The sequence below is a fragment of the Columba livia genome, chromosome 10 (assembly GCF_036013475.1).
Source record: "Columba livia isolate bColLiv1 breed racing homer chromosome 10, bColLiv1.pat.W.v2, whole genome shotgun sequence".
Classification (NCBI taxonomy): domain Eukaryota; kingdom Metazoa; phylum Chordata; class Aves; order Columbiformes; family Columbidae; genus Columba; species Columba livia.
In genome coordinates, this window is record NC_088611.1 from 10,213,286 (window position 1) to 10,230,545 (window position 17,260).

The window sequence follows — 17,260 nt, forward strand, 5'->3', positions numbered from 1 at the left end:
AAAAGCTTGTGTGGATATGTTTGTAATCTGGAGATGAAAGGAGGTGGAATGTGTGCTCACCTGGGGAGATGGAAGGTGGGCAAAAAAATACCCTGTAGACAAAGTGGTGGTGAAGATGGAGCAGACCGCGCTGTGCTGCTGTCCCTGCGGTGGGTCACCCACGCTGGGTGATTTAAGGACAATTATATGGCTCTGCAAATGGTGATGGAAAACAGCCTGAGAGGGGGGGCACAGAGGCGCCCTGGTAAAGAGAATCAAGTGTTCCTGTTCTGCAGGAGTTCTGGCAGTCGATTTTCGCCCTTGCTCCGGATTCCAGCAGCCTCTCAAAACCAGTCCTCCCAGCACACTGGCTGGCGTCTCTCCAGAACCAGTGCACAAGGCTGATACGGCATTATGGTATTAAGTATTTGAGATAAGGGTGGCTTGACATCTGGCAGGGCCCCTGCTCAGCCTATCTGAATGCTAATTCTTGGGTGTATCATTATGGCAACGTTTTAATGATTTTCATGAAGGTCTAGGCTTAATTTATCTCACACTGGGCTTTTCTGAACTGTTACTCTTGGTGCAGCTTCTATAAATTACTAATGATGTTTTGTTTAGCACAGGAATGTCAATGAACTGATTATTCAAAACAATGTGATTTGGAATAGTTTTTGGGGCAAAATACGTATTGCTCAGGGCTACAAGAAATACCATGTCTGAGTTTGATTGGCTTCTTTAGAAAGAATTTTTTATTAATTTGGATACTAAATGTTGCAGGAATGTGGCACAGAAGTGATGCTGTACATCTTAATAATTAAAATGTGGGGGTGTGTATTGGGTTTTCTAGAGGTTTTGCTAAAAATGTGTCTAGGCTGTATCTTCAAAATAAACAAGTGAAATCTTAGATGCCTGAGCATTTTGATTTTATTCTTCCATTTCCCATACCGTAGGCTGTAAAGTACGTGTTTTTGCAGCTCTTTCCATAGGAGAGGCTTCATAATACTCATACCTGAGCAGTGGGTTAGTTGTGTCAAGGCCTTTTATTGTTTTTTTCAGGTCTTGCTATAATGCCGTAGTGGATTAAGCCCTTTCAGGAGTCATATGTAGTATTTACTATTTAAGAATGTTCCAAAAGGCTTTTCCTGTGCAGAGTATCTTCTGCTGGGATAGGTCTGGATGGTTTCTGCAGTGTTGTTCCTGACTTTAAAATGTCTTGAAAAACTGAGGCCAACATATGCTGGGATTTGCACTTTTTCCCTGCTTGGATTATTGCTTCACTAGACTAAGAAAATGCTATCTGTAAGTCCTTTTATTTCATGAAGAGCAATGTACAGAATAGCTGTGGTACAGATGGGGAATGAAGGAGGAGGTGAGATGTGGAAGTCCTGATGGATTTTGCTGTAGTATTTTTCTTTTTCTAAAAAAACAATTTAACAAATTCCTGTTTTTTCAGGATTAATCGCCACTTGTCTTCAAATGGGGCTTGAAAGGGAGATAATCCTGTTCTAGTCTCAGAATGATAAAATGATGGACCTTAAAACACAAAATGTAATGGGACTTTCAAAAATATACTCTTAGTGGTTGGTTTGCATGGACAAGACATGCTTGCTTCGTCTGAAAAAGAAGCTGTCGTGTAACTAGAAGGTTGTTTTCTTTGTGGTAGGTTGTGCTTCTGGTAAATTTTTGTCAGAGAGATGATGTTGCTTTAGGCAAAAGTGTCCAATGACTTACCAGCACCTTTCCAATGATGTTTGAAACTTGGGATCTTGAATTGGCTTTGAAAAAGGAATCTGAACAATTATTTAGATACTGAAAAATTTGTTTTAGAAAATGTTGGCAAATAACTGTTCTTATCATCCCCCTTGTTCCTGGAGCTTTTTATGAAGGCAAATGCTGAAAAGCAAATTACGCCTCTCCTCCTAACCACGGCCTCAGTGCCTTGGCTGTGGCGTTTCTCTGCTCACACAAATCTTAACTGATCTTGCTGAGTTTTCCCAGCATGTTTGTACAGAAGGGCCTGGTCAGTAAATGTGGCTCTTGCTGACCCCTCTGTTCCTTGCCTTTCACCGCGTGGCTCCGATTGCACCATCTAGTCTCTCTTTAGAGCTGAATCTAAATCAGTTCTTTTGTCTGTCTTTCATTTTCCTGGTTTTCTCCTCTATCTGCTCACTGTTTGCTTTCACTTTGTTTTCTGTCTCATTGTTCCTCTTCCTTTGCTGGATGTCACTGGTGGGCAAGAAGAACAGCGGAGGGAAGAGCACCCTCCAGGAGATGTGATCATCCCGCGTTGGCTGGTGCAGCCCGTGCTGGAAGAAGCGGACTCGTGGTGGTGCAAGCGTCGGCACTGGAGTTCATAGCTACGTGTTTGTGCCGTGTTTGGAGGCAGAGCGGGCCATGTCAGGCTGCTGTCTTTAAAAGCAGAAAATAGAAAGGGAGAGGGTGCTGTGCCTGCACGGATCAGTGTAGATTTGCTGGGTAGGTCTAATGTGTCTGGGACCCATCCAGTAAAAGTATCCAGGCCAGTTTCTGGGCGATTTTCACCTGATACCATGCTGCCGGAGGTTCTTTGGCATGCACAGGGTCTGTCCTTTAGCAGAATAAACTTCCAGCCTGCAAATTTCTTGCAGCGTTCTGCAAGAAACTATTTCAGCAGCTAGAGTACCAAGTGATACGTGATCTGTGGACGCTGCTGCTAGACATGTTAATGTAAATTGTTTTATTTGATTGGACTGTGCTTAATTTCTCAGTAACTGGCTTTTTGTTCCAAATAAATGAGAAACTGTGCAACATTAATTACATGGGTTGCATCTTTTGCTATATTGAAGCCCCCTGTTACAAAAAAAAAGTTTGTATTTAAGTTAAAACTTAATTTATTTGGACTTAACATAACTATTGTATGCTTTCAGTATAATAAATAAATTTTATATATAAAATAAGATTCTTACTCAAAGATACTTCTTTAAAAGGAACTGGTGCATGTGCCAGACTTAACTTGGGTAAATGGGTACGTGGATGGTAACCTGAGTTCAGGAGGTATAAAGTTGTTCCTGGATTTTATTGGCACACCAGAGGGAAGAATTTACTGTGTGTTCAGGAATGCTGCATTGCAGAAGCGAGCAATGTCTCCTCAGATACTCATGTAACGCATGTTACCTTACAGCTGATTGTTATAACCCCTCATATATTTTTATGTCTTGCAGAGCCCTTCCGAGGGCTGCAGTTCCACGGGTACCCCGGGGAGCAGGGCAAGCAGCTCAGCCCTTGCCTCAGGCGCAGCTGAGCGAGAGGGGAGCTCAGCATCCTCCTCCTCCTGCTCAGCACAGGACCCCACTCCTGGCTGCATCCCGGGTGAGTGTTTACCCAACACATATACGTCCCGGTCACACTCTCGTAACGCTTGGTTCATTTCTGTGGCAGTCATATGTGCTCCAGAATAGTGGATCAGTGAACCAGTGTGTCATGTCCAGAGTCTGGCTACTCTGTTTTGAAGCTTTTGAATATTTTTTTTCCTTACCTTAAACCCACACAGACTCATTGAACACAAAATAACCTTTAGAGGCAGTAAGGGAGTATATCAGGCATCCAAAACCTGCACAATTACTTAGTTGGAGGCTAAATTTTCCAAATGATTACCGTCCAGGCTAGTCAGTTTTATTCCCAATTACTGCTAAAAAAAATCTTATTTATAGGTTGGTTGCTTCCAATCAAGGGAAGAGATGAAATATCTGAGGATGTAAAGAGCGAAGGAGAACAGTCAAGATACACTGATAATTAATGCCTGAAGGGAAAGCAATTCACTTTGCATGGTATTCTCATTCAGTCAACTGCCTTTCAACAAATTTAACAAATATGTGTACTATATACTGATTTTAACTACAAAGGAGAAGCAAATGTCATTTTGCGATGACTTTTTTTAAAGCAAGATTGTACAAAGATTGTCCCACATACGTTCAGGCTGTTATTACAATATATGTCTTGTGAACGTACCGTAAAGGTTTGCTATCATAGAGACTGCTCAACTCGTTGGCATAAGCTTTATCATATCATTAACTGTGAAAAAGAGAATATAACACTAAGTTTCTGCAGATAAAAGTGCACAAAATAAGGAAATGTGATTTCTTACACACCAAAAACGGTATTGACTTGGTGGAGCTGAACACGATGTATATTTTATATTATGTACAACTTGCAGTGTAGGCTACAGTATTATGAGGCATATTTAATTGGACAAAAAGAGACAAATCGCACTGTTGATGGTTTATCTGTGGTTTTATCCTGGCACTGAGAAGTTTCCTGACTGTTTACTTATTTGCAAGAAACGAGGAAGGTCTGTGCCATTTGCTCGTGATTCTCATAGACCTGTTAGGTTCACTGTCTTTTATTGGAAACTGATGAGTAGTTGGAATTGCCTGAAGTCTGGAGACTGTTTTGCAGAACCTCAATTTGCAGGATACCACCTTGCTCACTTGCGTTGTCCTGAAAACATTTTTTCCATACCAACCCCCATCCCCAAGTTTAAGTAAAAATACATATTTGAGCTAAGCAAATATTCTTTCCCATTTATATTCAATAAGAAGTTTTGTTTATATGTTCAGAAATGCTTCAAGGGAGATTGAAAATGTGTCAGCTTGACTGTGGAGAGCAGCAGGATTTTATTGTGTTGTCCCAAGAGCAGCTCAGTGAAAGAGCAGTAAATTGCACCCTGTTTCGCTTGCTGGTTTTCTTCCTCTGCATTAAAACAAAACCCAACCCCCCCAACCCATGATCATTCTTGTCTCCAGAAGCAAATCGCTTCCATGTCTGCTGTGGTGGGTGCGTTATGTGAATCTCCTTCCCTGGCACATCAGTGTGCACGCGGGCATGACACCGGCTTTGCATGAACAACATACATTAAATGAACAGGGGGAGAAAGTAAATATTCTCTCTCATTTAGACTTACCTGGATATCTTTGGTGATTTGGTACTCCTAAGTTTTCATGTAGTTTCGTTTTTTTTTGTTTTACAATTTCACCAAGGCTTGTAGTGTGCTGGAGTCATTGTTTCCTTGCTGCCCTCCCTGCTGAATCAGGTCACATAGACACCCACATTTTATGTATGACTTTCAGCTTGTATTTCCTGTAATACTTAATGTAGAACATGTGCAAGTTCTCCTACCTTACAGAAACTCCTTCCATTCAAGGGCAGCATCAGAAAAGTGGAGCTTGTGCAATACCAGCCAGCGATTTCTCATATGGCTGCAGCATGGTAACCCTCTTCCCTTTGCTAAGCGGGAGTAGCTGATATCTGGCAAAGTTCGGTGTTTGTGTTGGGTACCCAAAAAAGCCGTCCTGTGTCAGAGCAGGCTGGTGCAGTCCAGCCCCCGGCACTCTGCAGGACGGTCACTGCCCGGGGCCTGCTGGCCACACCTGTGCTGATACAACCAGGATGCTGGTGGCCTTCTTGGCCACCTGGGCACACTGCTGGCTCTGAATATATGTTTCTTTTATAGTGGGAAAAGCAGATTAAGTGGCCTTGTCCGTTCCCATGTGTTATCACTGAAACCAGTGACTGTCAGTGTACTGAATGCTGTGGGTTTAGTTGCTGTTTGCCTTTGGCTTAACATCAGCGTGTATGACTTAAATCAAGTCCAGATGTTCGCAGGGTTGAGGCCAGCATGCTGAAGGTCTCCGAAGTGCCTCAGCGTGGTGGGAGCGAAGAGCCAGCTGTCCCCTGTAGAGCAGGTGGGCAGGGACCTGCTCACCACTGGGGACATGTGGGGGCTGCGTCCCCCTCCCTGCCACCAGTGTCCTCCCCCTGTGCAGCTCCAGGGATTTGTGTCTTCTGTACAAAAGAAACTTGACATTTGCACGTTAAATTGCAGTTGCACCTAGGGAGACCTAAAACTGTAATGCTTAATGTCAGTTGTTTGTGTCCTGTGTTGTACCTTCGTTTTTTATGGAGGAGATGAAAGCTTTTATCTCAACGTATGTGGAGCAGTAATAATAACCTGCTGTAAGCCTGGCTGACCCGAGTGCCACTGTTAGCTCAGGAAAATGAGATAAAGGGTATAAATCCGCCCCCCTGAGTTTTTACAGCGTTGTGTTGGTTTCCTCCCTAACTTTCCTCCTCCTGCATGTTGACATGCAGCAACTGCATTTTTCTAATTAATCTCTAACATCTTTAATTTTTTTTTAATCTAATTGATGTAGTTTTGATAACTCTGGAGGCTTATGGAAATTCTTGTTTAGTTTAAAATCTTTCAGAGCAGGGCAACGTGACTTCTGGCGCGGGTATGTTGCCTTCAAATTCTGCGCGTTTATAATCACAGAATTGCTAAGTGGGTGATTGTAATAAATGCAAGTGGTTTTGTTCATGCTCTAACCAGTTTCCAAAAATAATTCTGCTGGTTTGTGTGGTACCATGTCAGAAAAACAGCGTAATGTTTTACAATGTTACGATGCAATCACCTGCAATATAAAAACAAACAACAAAAAAGTCAAGAGCATTCAATAGCATTTTGTAATATCTAGACTAAAACTACAATCAACCTGAAGGACAAGGCCTTCTTATTTCATTTTGAAGGGTTATTATCCTTTTTTTTGAAGTAATTCCTGTGGCGTATACTCATGAGCTTTGGTTTTTATAGGTCAGCAGGGCTTGTCCCTCAGCTACATGAGGATAATTAATTGCTATCTGAAACACAAAGCCTGTTCTGTCGACACCGCAAAGCACAATCTGTGTTTCTGCAGGTGCTGAGCAGTGCTGTTGGCACTCAGACGGCGTCCGTCGGCATTCCCTGCCTTCCTCCTTCCATGGTTTATTTTTTACATCCCCTCTGCCCCCAGTGCCTGCCGTATGGGCTTCCTCGGGCGGCACATGCAGGAGCACGGGATGCGGTGGATCAGTGCACCCTCACCAGTGCACACTGGGGTTTGCACTGCCTCACTCACAACTCAGTGTAAGATCTGTTGCCCGTTGAGTGTATCTACCTGAAGTCCCGTCCGTGGCCCTGCGGTGCCCGTGGCAGCTGTGGCCCTGGGCGGGCTCCAGCCTGACTGGAGCTCAGCTGTGCACCGGGGCATCGCCGGCACCTCGGCAGAAAGCGCAGGGAAAATTGGGGTGATTTGTCCTTCAAAAGCAAAAATTGTTTTGTTGAATGGCTCCTGACAGGGTGACTGGTTCTAGTGACAGCAGACACCTTTTCACTGAGACTCTCCCCAGGAGGGAATAACTGGACATATTGGAACCACTCAGAAACTTTTATGTCATTTTATGTTTTTTGAAAAGGTAATGACTGTTTCTGTCTTGAAGTGATGTAAAAACTGTAGAAGAGCAATATGCAAAAGTACATTAAAGCTGGGTCCTGTCCACCTCTTGTGTGAGCTGATAGGCATTTGATAGAGGTTTTAGTATAGATTTGGTATCAATTTAAATGTACTCCTAGTTGCGTACTAATTTTGTGTATTAATGCCTGTGACAGCCCAGAGTGCATGCAGGATGAAAGCTTATTCTCTATATTCTGAACGGGAGCATTGGATTTCACCAAAAATTGATTTAAAAAAAAAAAATAATCTAAAAAAGTTGAGATCTGGAGTGACTCAAGAGCTGCTGGAGCCTCAGTCACTGGCAAGACCCGCTCTCCCTGGGCACATGGACCGGCTGTACAGGACAGGATTGAATATCCTGACTTTGTCACTGGACTGCATCAAAACAGTCGCCCCCTCTTTCCCAGCCGTGTTAATTTTAGACTGGTCTCCTCCTTTCTCGTTGCAGTTATTGAATTAGGAGTTTTTTACCATCTGGCACATTTCTAATTCAGTGTCTTGTAGAGTTAATATTTTTAGCAACCAGAAGCATGATGATTTTGCTTTTGTCAATGGGACATGAAGGGTAAGACGAACGTGCTGCAGGGACAGGGATGCTGTGGAAGTGATCTGAGGAAATCGGAGTGGATCTGCTCCAATGCATTTCATACAATTATTTGCTTTGCTTTGTCTGCAGATCTGCGGACACATGCCATTTCAGGCAGCGACTGCTTTGCTGGCATTAACCTAGCCTCTAGTGAATATTTTTTCTGTATCACTAGAATGACATTTTCTTGGAAATGGCAAGGGCTGATTTCTGCAAGACTGTGGCCGAGGGAGCGGACAGCTTTGCAAATCAACACTCAGGCTCATTAGGCACAGGGTGCCCTTGAATTATGTCTGTTATTTTGGTAGCCAGGCACCGTAGCGCTTGTGCCTGATGGCAGGTTGAGTTATTGTCCAACTTTTGTAAATGCAAGAAGTCCACCAGATTGCAGATCTGTCGGCGAAATTTTCCTTGAAGATCCATCACGATTAGAATGAACCAAGTTCGTACCTCAGTCAGTTGGAAAACCTTACCATCGGTGGTGTGTATAAATCCCACTTTAGGCCGTGTTTCCAGAACTGTGCAGCTCCAGGAATTCCGTTGTGGAATTGTGGGATTCCTAATCCTGGTGTCCAACAGGAATTTTTGTACATTTTTAGTTTACATCCAGGCTGGGTTTTTTTGTTGTTTTTTTTCTACTTATACAATTATGGGGTGAAAATGTTTTTTATTTATGGCACAGTTAAATGTCTTGCAAGTGGTGTAGTTAAACTTTCAAACTGCCTTCAGCTGGGGGGCTTACTGATCATTTGCCTCCAGGAGATGTTAATTGCTGATGTGATTTTTAGCTGAGAATGATCCTGTCTATTATGTGTCTCAGTTCATTGTACGCTTGTTTTTGTTACCTGTTTTCCTATGTCACTGTAATGGACTTTTCTTCATAAAAGGCATTTTGTACCTAGGGCACTGAAGCTTAATGGTATTTATACATTCCAGCTCTTTTTGGTTTTTTAAAATGCCAACTCAATATATAATGTTTAGTTCTTTTGTGATTTTTAGATGTTACTCAATAACAAATCCAACAAAAATATTGCACAGAAAGCTTGTGTAGAAGCAGCAATATGTTTTGAATTTTTGTGTGTATGATAATGTATATACACACAGTTATATACACATATATGAAGAGTTGTTTGTCCTCCCAGATTCTGGATTTTCTTACACATTGCTCATTAAACATTTGTAGACATGACTTCCTCTGTTTTTCTCCTGGTATGTCCCTCTCCTTTGGTGACTGCTTTGTCTTTGCCCAAGCTATCTATTAAATTAGACTTTAGGGATATATATAATGATTATATATTCTGTAGCACTGTGCTCTATGCCTACTATAAATATATAGTGCCATAGATAGTGTGTGTATATAGTGCTAAGCTATATATATTAGAAACAAAAAATACATATGGTATATCATCTGTACTACTACGTTCTGCAGTGTATATACCATAAACTTCAATAATGTCCTGCTCTCTTGTCACTCTGCACACACACACAGAGATAAAAGTGCACTGAGCAGGGAATCTGCCCGAGCCTCTTCACAACCTTGCAGCTCCGAGACTGCGGATGATACGATCATGTGGAATAAAATGAGGTAACGGACTGAAGACAACAACCCAGAGTGTATCACAGGGCGTAGAGATTCCTTCTGTATAGATTTGGCTGAAAGTAGAGACCTTTGTAGCTGAGAAAAAAGGCTATGACAAAGGTAATTTTTTTTTTCTCCAGAGTGAGATTTAAAAGGGAAGAAACTTTATGGAAGATGTGTGGATAATGTCAGTGGATGTCTTTACAAAATGTTATGGAACACCTGTAAATAGTTCTGTCAGGGCCTCACAGAGAAATGTGGCTCTCAGTATTTCTAAAACACTTTATAGCTCATAGGAACAAATGACTTTGCTGTGGGAGAATTGGCTTGTGATCCATCCAGCATCTTGTCTGTCAGGGTGGTCCTGATGGAGCAGCTACTTCTGTGATGTGCGGGTTTGGGTGGCCCTTGAGAGGCCAGGGACTCCAGGGACAGCTGGGAGTGACTGGTGACACTCGGTACCCCCGCTTCTCTGATGTCATTATTATGTCTTCCTCATCCTCCATATTTGCGTACTTCAGTATACAGAAGTGACATTGTTAGAAATTAATTCAGCTAATCAGTTGCAATTATTTTGTTAATAATTTTTTGAGGAACTTTGAATTCAACTATGTCTTGCGCTGTTGGTTTCCAGTTTTCTTTCCGCCTTGTCTGTCTGTGCCGTGATTTCCCTCTTCTGCTGCATCTAAAAGGGGAGCGAGCTGTTCAGGGCATAGATGGGGCCATGCTCGGCATATGGCACAAACAGAGCTGTGCTCCTTCACTGAGGTTTCAGTCATTCTGTGAATAAAAAAGATGGATGAATAAGTCTACCAATGTGAAGAATGAATGCTTATTAATTTCTTTATATCAGCTGGTGGCTAATGCTGTCATTCTCATTTCTGCAAGCACTGTTTAATAAGTGAACCGTGCTAACTTTCTCCATTTTTCTCTTCCATTCTGTCACAGTGTAAGTGGCACATACAAGAGAGGAGAGGAACGAACAGACACAAAGCCAAGCCAGTATTATTGTACTGAGAGCACTTTTCCTCCCACCCCACATGACGGGAATTACGTGTATGTGATTTATTGCTATTTTGCCCAGAAGAACACCATCTTCCTGTGTAGAATTGCAATTAAAGCAGAAGGAATCTCATCACTCATCCAGCCATGTTCCCATGACATGTACAACTTGTAAGTCAAACACTGAAATCTTTATTTAAGCAAAATTCCTCTTTGTGAAAGTGCAAATTGTGTATGAGTAAGGAGTTAATTGCACAGCTGCTAATTCTAATGAGGTGCCATATTAGGGTAGAAGCTGTGACAGTAGGACTGCCATCAGCATGATTGTACATTTTGGGGGGTGTTTGTTTATGTCATAACAAACGTGTTGTTATTCTTCACATACAGATAAGCAGCCCATTCCACCATGGGTTTGTCACGGTGAATTGCTATTAATAAAATGTGAACATTGGAAAAACTGAGGAGAATTCAAAGTGCAAATGAGATTTATGGACATTTAATGGATATGGACATTAAAAAAAAAACATGACTGGAGCTGCTTCCCCAAGAACAACAGCATTTGTCTGTCACACGTGCTTTCTAATTCAGGTTTTATCTCTTTCTTCATGCCTTGCTTAGTTGCACTTACTTGAACCTAATACAGGAAGGAGTGGCTGAAGTTTCTGGCTGCTGCTGTGTGGGAAGACAAGCAAGAAGGTCCCAGCCCTTCCGACTCTAACTTCCATCAATATATATTTATCTGTTCTTCAGTTTGCTGTTTATGTCCAGAATAAATGGTAACTGTTCCTCCCGTAGTACTGAACTATAGGTAACACAACCCCATGTGAATGTTTTTGGCCTGAACACGTTCCCTTTCCTTAGTCTTTCTGATGAACGGTATCTTGCCTCCTTTGCTTCTCTTTGCTTCTTTTGATTTGGTTTCTTTATAAGAAAGAGGTTCAAATTGGCTTATGTATTTTTTGCGTGGGGGGTCAAAACCACAGAGGACTCAGGTACATATGCAGGGGTAGATACGAGTTGCTGAAATTAAACATCCTCCTGAGAGCTCATGCTGAGCTTTTTATTCACCATCACCCACAGTTCTTTTTCCATGACTGCTTTTGTCTCTGAAGTTCCTTGTGTCAAATACACAGCATTTTGCAGCAGTCTTTCCTAAATGCACTAGTATTTTCCAGATATATATCAGGGTGTCTGAGAATTGTACCATATAGAACATTATGTTTTGTCTTGTATTAAGTAATCCTAATATATGAGTGGGATTTGAAAAGCTTTTAGAGGTTTAAATTCTGTTGGCTATGAATGCAAAGGGACAGGTATCAGGCCAGTGGTTTGTTCTTGAGACCACTCCTGTGAGATACCCCATAATCCTCACATGTGATAAATTCCAGGAGACAGGATCAGTAAACACATTTTTGATAACTCCTGAGTTTTTTATTGTTTCCTTTGTCTTCGTAGCCCTTACTGTGACATGCCAAACCACCAGTGCAGCTTCTCTTTATTACATACCTCAGTCACAGAAATGTGTCTTCTTCCCCTTTATAGGCAAGTGTCAAGATTTGAGCCAGTGTCTGTATTTAAATATCTTTTTGATCCCATCTCTAATAAATATGGCATGTACTGAATCTTCAAAGAATTACGGTGTTTAGATATGTAGTTTCTTTTCCTTCAGAATTTAGTGACAGGAAATGCTACTGTCTCATCAATACTCAAATTATTCTTGAATGGTAAATGATTCAGACAGGAATACCCCCCTGTTTACATATTCATTGGAAGATAAACAAGGATTTTGTTTTCCTTGTGTATTGACCAGTTTGGGAAGCATTGTCAAACCCTGGGTCGGTATTAATTGGTTTTGCTGTAGAGCGTGTCACGTCGTGTAAGCCTTGCCATGAAACGACACTGTTTTTTCCAAAACTCTCAGTAGAAAACAACTGGTATCAGCTTTGTCATTTTGTTTGTGTGCTTATCTGGAGAGATTAAATAAAAGAAAGAGGTGAGCACTGGGGAGGCAAAACTGTTGAGGAACACAATCTGTCTTAATTTAACAAAATGATCAAGATGTGATTTGATTGCAGTATATGACTGTGCACAGGAGAGCGTCTTGGATACTAAAGGGCTCTTTAATCTAGAGAAGAACGGTGTAAATCAGTATACAGAGTGGCTGCAATTAAAGCCACTGTAATTGAACCAAGACACAAGTTTTAATGATGGAATGATTAATAACTGAAACAAATTACCAAGGAATGTGGGAAATTCTCCATTTCTTGATACCTTCTTGTCAAGCCTGGATACTTTCAATGGCGGGGTTCAAACAAAAATGAATTGATGGAGAGGAGAGGAGCTCTGACCCTCCTATATTTAATTCATCTGGAAGTTGTCGCTAATTTTTCATAAGAAGATGCAGCTTTGATCCTGAATAGCAACTTGACTCACAGTTTGGGTTGAAGGCACCTTCAAAGCTCATCCAGTGCCACCCCTGCCATGAGCATCTTCACCAGCTCAGGTTGCTCAGAGCCCCGTCCAGCCTGGCCTGGGATGTCTCCAGGGATGGGGCATCCACCAGCTCTCTGGGCAACCTGGGCCAGGCTCTCACCACCCTCATTGGAAAAAATGTCTTTTCCTTCACACTGAGCCTGTGTGCTTTGTGTGCTTGGAAGACTATTTCTTGTAAGTGGAGAGGCAGTTGTTGTTGCGAGACAGCTGTGGTTCTTCACCAACAGAACTTTACATCCTTTATAATGTAAGCTCGTGTCCCACATCTATCAATCACGTAGCTTTTCAAATAAAATGATAAGAAATCTGTTTAGCTCAATGTCGGAGTAAATCAGGGACAAGTATGCACTTGCTGAAGATTGGGAGGCTGGAGGTTTTCCAGACTTCATCTTCTGGATGGATGAATTGTTGAGGATTTATTTGCCCGTGTATTTCTTGACAGCTATTGCTTTCATTCATGGCAGAGGTTAGAACAATTGCACAGAACTATTTGAAAAATATTAAGATTAATGATTTTATGTGTAAACTATTTTTCCCCACTTAGAACATTAAGGGATAAGAAAATGGAGAAGCTCTTTTCCTTGAGGGAATGAGACCTCAGAGGTCTTACCTGTCTCTCTTCAAAAGAAGAATGGGGATGGTTTCCAGGAGAGCTGTGGATCTGAATCAATTTGTGCCCTGAGAGCTGTAAATGGTTGTGGTTTAGGAGCTTCAGAAGGACAGGAAGGTTGTGCACTTGGCTCTGGGGTTGCATAAAAGTGTGTGCAGCAGAAAAAAAGTAAAGAAACACTTTGGCTTAAAGGTTTTGGAGAAGATTAGGGCTCTTCGAACATGGAGACCTGAAATATTATTAGTCCTTTAGCACCGTTTATTCAGAGGTTTCTGCCACACAGTGCTTATAGTTTCTCTGCAGACTTCAATACAGAGGTAAGAAACTTGATATTAAATACTACAGTAGTCTTGTTTTGCATATGATTTTAATTACTAAATGCCTTTTCAATAATTTACTGTAGGCAAAGTAGTTAAAGTGTGTATTTCATCTGTGATGATCATTTGACCTGTGCTATTAGGCTTCTGTTTGTGTACTGGATAAATGCGGGTGTAGAATCCGGTGAAAGATTTGTGAAGCTGCTCGGTTTTCAGTGTGTCAGAAGAGAAGGCTCCTTGCCTTTATTGACATAAGGCCATGTCCTTTATGCCAGGATAACGAGAGTGTTTGTCTTGCTGTGCATCTTTAATAGAGTCGGGGTCCCGGTCCTTTTACCACAGGGAGTGAGGAAGGACAGAGCTGAGCCTTCGGCCTCACGCTCACCAGTGCCAGGTTTGCTTTGAAGCACAATTACATGCTGCCTTTTACAGGGGATCAACGTGCAGCAGCTGTCTGGTAGTCAAAATGTATTTTGATCAAACACAGGAGACGGGGCAATGAACAGAATTAGGGAGTGATATAAAAAATTTGTTCACACAGCCTTTGTCCAAGACATATATTCAGAATGCATTTATAGGATTTATTTGCTCAGGCTATGAATTTTTATTGTAATTACATTAATAAAAAAGGCTATTGGTGTGAGTGAAGTACAGACATAAATAGGCAGTGGTTCACCCTGGGAAAAACAGAAGAACAAAGTTGTTTTAAAATTTTGAAAAGGGAAGAAAGAAACAAGAGAGGAGAACAGAAAGGATTAGAAAGAAATAATGTGCACTTGTGCATGGTTTGTAATGTCTTTTTTTTGGTGGTTGTTACATTTTCTGCTGCTTTTTTTCCTAGTCTCTGTCTGTCAAGGCAGTTTCCTATATAAATTCTCGAAGACAGTTCAAGGCAGCTGTGGGAATGAACTATTACCTATAGAAACAGGACAGTTCTTATTGACTTTAGGAAGATAAGCATCTGAGACCTTGTGTAAGTTTAGTTCATACAATTACGTGAAGGAGAATGAATCACCGGGGAGAGCAAACTACCTGAAAACTCTTTCAAGATGGCATTTTCAAGTTGTTCCAAAGGAAATTAAAATACAACTCAAGTTGGAGCATAACTCTCCCAGTCTTTTCTGATAACTTAGTTCAGAAAAAGTTCATTGCAGTTGATAACCTTGAATGTTCACAGTTCTACTATCAGCTTCGGCCTTCACATGAAAGAATTTGGAAGCCACAGAAACCACTTTTCTGATGTTACGCCCATGTGATGTGTGACAGCAAAACTTCTCACTGGGGGAGGATAGGGAGCGGTACAATAATTGCTAACGACATCATTTTCCACAGAACCAATTTTAATCTGCTGTTTAGGGACTTGCAAATGGCCTTAAATAGCTCTTGCCATTGAAGAAGCTCATTGGAAGTGCTGTTCAGCAAAGCACTTAAACATCTGCACCTTCGTTTGATTGTTCGCCAAGATACGCTCGGGTCAGTCGGAGAAGTTGCTGTGTCGGGCGGTTCTGCTCCCGCGTTCAGCACCCGGGAGGGAGCGGAGAGCAGCTGTGCCCCCCGCTTCCCCGCGGCCGAGCCGCCCTCAGGAGTCGTGCAGGTGCGAGGCCGTGCAGATGCTCAGGCTTTGATTTTCCTCTTTTCTGATGTATTTTGATCAGCCGAATATTAGGCTGTGGTTTAGTCTGCGGCTTATACATATTATGATACAGCCTCCTGGAATGTAGTACTGGGGTTCAGCTCTGCTTCCTCCAAACGGTGGCAGAAGTTTGCTAGACTGGTGATGTGAGTCAAACCAGTGAGGTGATATTGTCAGTAATAAATTTATTAATGCCTTTTACTACAAAGCCATGTCAAAACAACCATGTTTTTGTTTCAGCGAAGGAGAAGGAAGCAGTAGAATTGCTGTTGGTCTGTTGTATGTGCGTATCCATTCTGGGGACATAGCAACAGGTCAGGCAGAGTGGAAGTCGAGGTGTATCCCCACTTGCTTTTTGTTTTTCCTGCCAGCGACTACATGTGGAAGACATCTCTGTTTCCAATTTAGTACATTTTTTACTGCCTGCTTATTTCCATCAGAATGGATTCTTGCTTACACATGCAGAGATCCTCAGGAATCCTGAGGGGCTTTATTAAATGGTAACAACCCAGTGTTACTCCTCTGTGTCACAGATGGCTGTGATGTACAAAGGTATTGCTGTAGATACTGTTTCAGGTTAGGACCAGCTCCTTAAACAGAATTTCATTCCTTCCTTTAACAAACCCACTGGGAATATCTAGAGTATCTTTATAAAAATTGGGGAAGATTTCTTCTAGAGACATCTTCTTCCTAGAGATCGGGAGCATTTTTTTATTCTGTTTATGGAACATTAAATGTTATGTCCATGTTTTGTGACCTTAATCTTCAGCTTATTCCTAGACTTGATAGCTTATGGTGCAGAAGCTACATCCTTCTGGCTAGTTCATCAGCAGGGTCACATTAGCGGTACTCCCATCCCACCTTCTTTTAAACAAAAAAAGTGTTTCTGTTGGTACACACTGACCTAGAGAGAGAGTTCCTACTGCACAAGAGGGAGGACAGAGAAGGGGAAACCATGAGTGGTGGCCTGAGAAGATTTGGACAAAATGCAATGGGCTGGGTAAGGAGGCTGGACCTGGCGGCTGGGTGTGGTGGCCTGTGACCTGGGGTGCTATGAGAGCACAAGAAGGGCTCAGAAAGGACAGGAGTGGGCTGTGGCCAGGGCAGGAGAGCACGTAAAAGTGCTCCCTAAAGCATATTTGTGAGGTCCAGAAGCTAGCATTGCTGCAGCTTGCTGGTTTCTGCCACTTCTGCCTGTGAAACCTGCTGGCCAGTGCCCCATGTCTCTTCAGCACTCGTCTGCTGTTAGCAGGTACTGCATCAGCTTTCACGTATGTGTGGGTGTCTCAGTTCTGCTGTGATTCCTGCCAGTACTGATATGGGTGGAAAGTCTGTTTCGAAATTTTTTATAAGCCGTTGTGTGTCTATTACATACAAGCCATGTAGTACACAGAAATCAAACAAAAAGGGACAATTATTGAAGTTGCACTGGAAAAAAGTGCTGGTGGCAATCTCTAAGCGTCATTTCTCCACCATTTGCTAATGTGTGTTGTGTGTGGGTCCGTTCCCAGTAGATGTTCCCAAGGTATAAATCAAGTGTGCATGGAGAAGGGGGCTCAGAGCTGAAAGGGGTGCAGGGAGCAAGGCTGGCACGACAAGGGTGTTTTGAATTTTCAGGTGGGTGAATGCTGCTCTCTAAATATGGATCCCGGCCTCCCACCAACAAGAGCTCCTCTGGGATGTGAGGCAAGTCAGAAATTTTATGAACAATATGAATTATACCCTCCTCATTGGCTACACAGAGTTGTCATGGC

The 17,260-nt window shown here is 42.2% G+C and overlaps 1 protein-coding gene across 3 annotated transcripts in view; it reads left to right on the forward strand.

Moving 5' to 3' along the window:
* Window positions 1-17,260, forward strand: part of LOC110365253 (uncharacterized) — a 258,208-nt gene that overhangs the window by 103,585 nt on the left and 137,363 nt on the right. The window contains exon 6 of one of the 3 annotated variants that reach the window (XM_065074610.1): window positions 3,183-3,330. The exons of the other annotated variants lie outside the window; for them this stretch is intronic. Within the exon in view, the coding sequence (XP_064930682.1) occupies window positions 3,183-3,330 (148 nt within the window). The remainder of the gene's footprint in view (window positions 1-3,182; window positions 3,331-17,260) is intronic. 3 annotated transcript variants of the gene reach the window in all.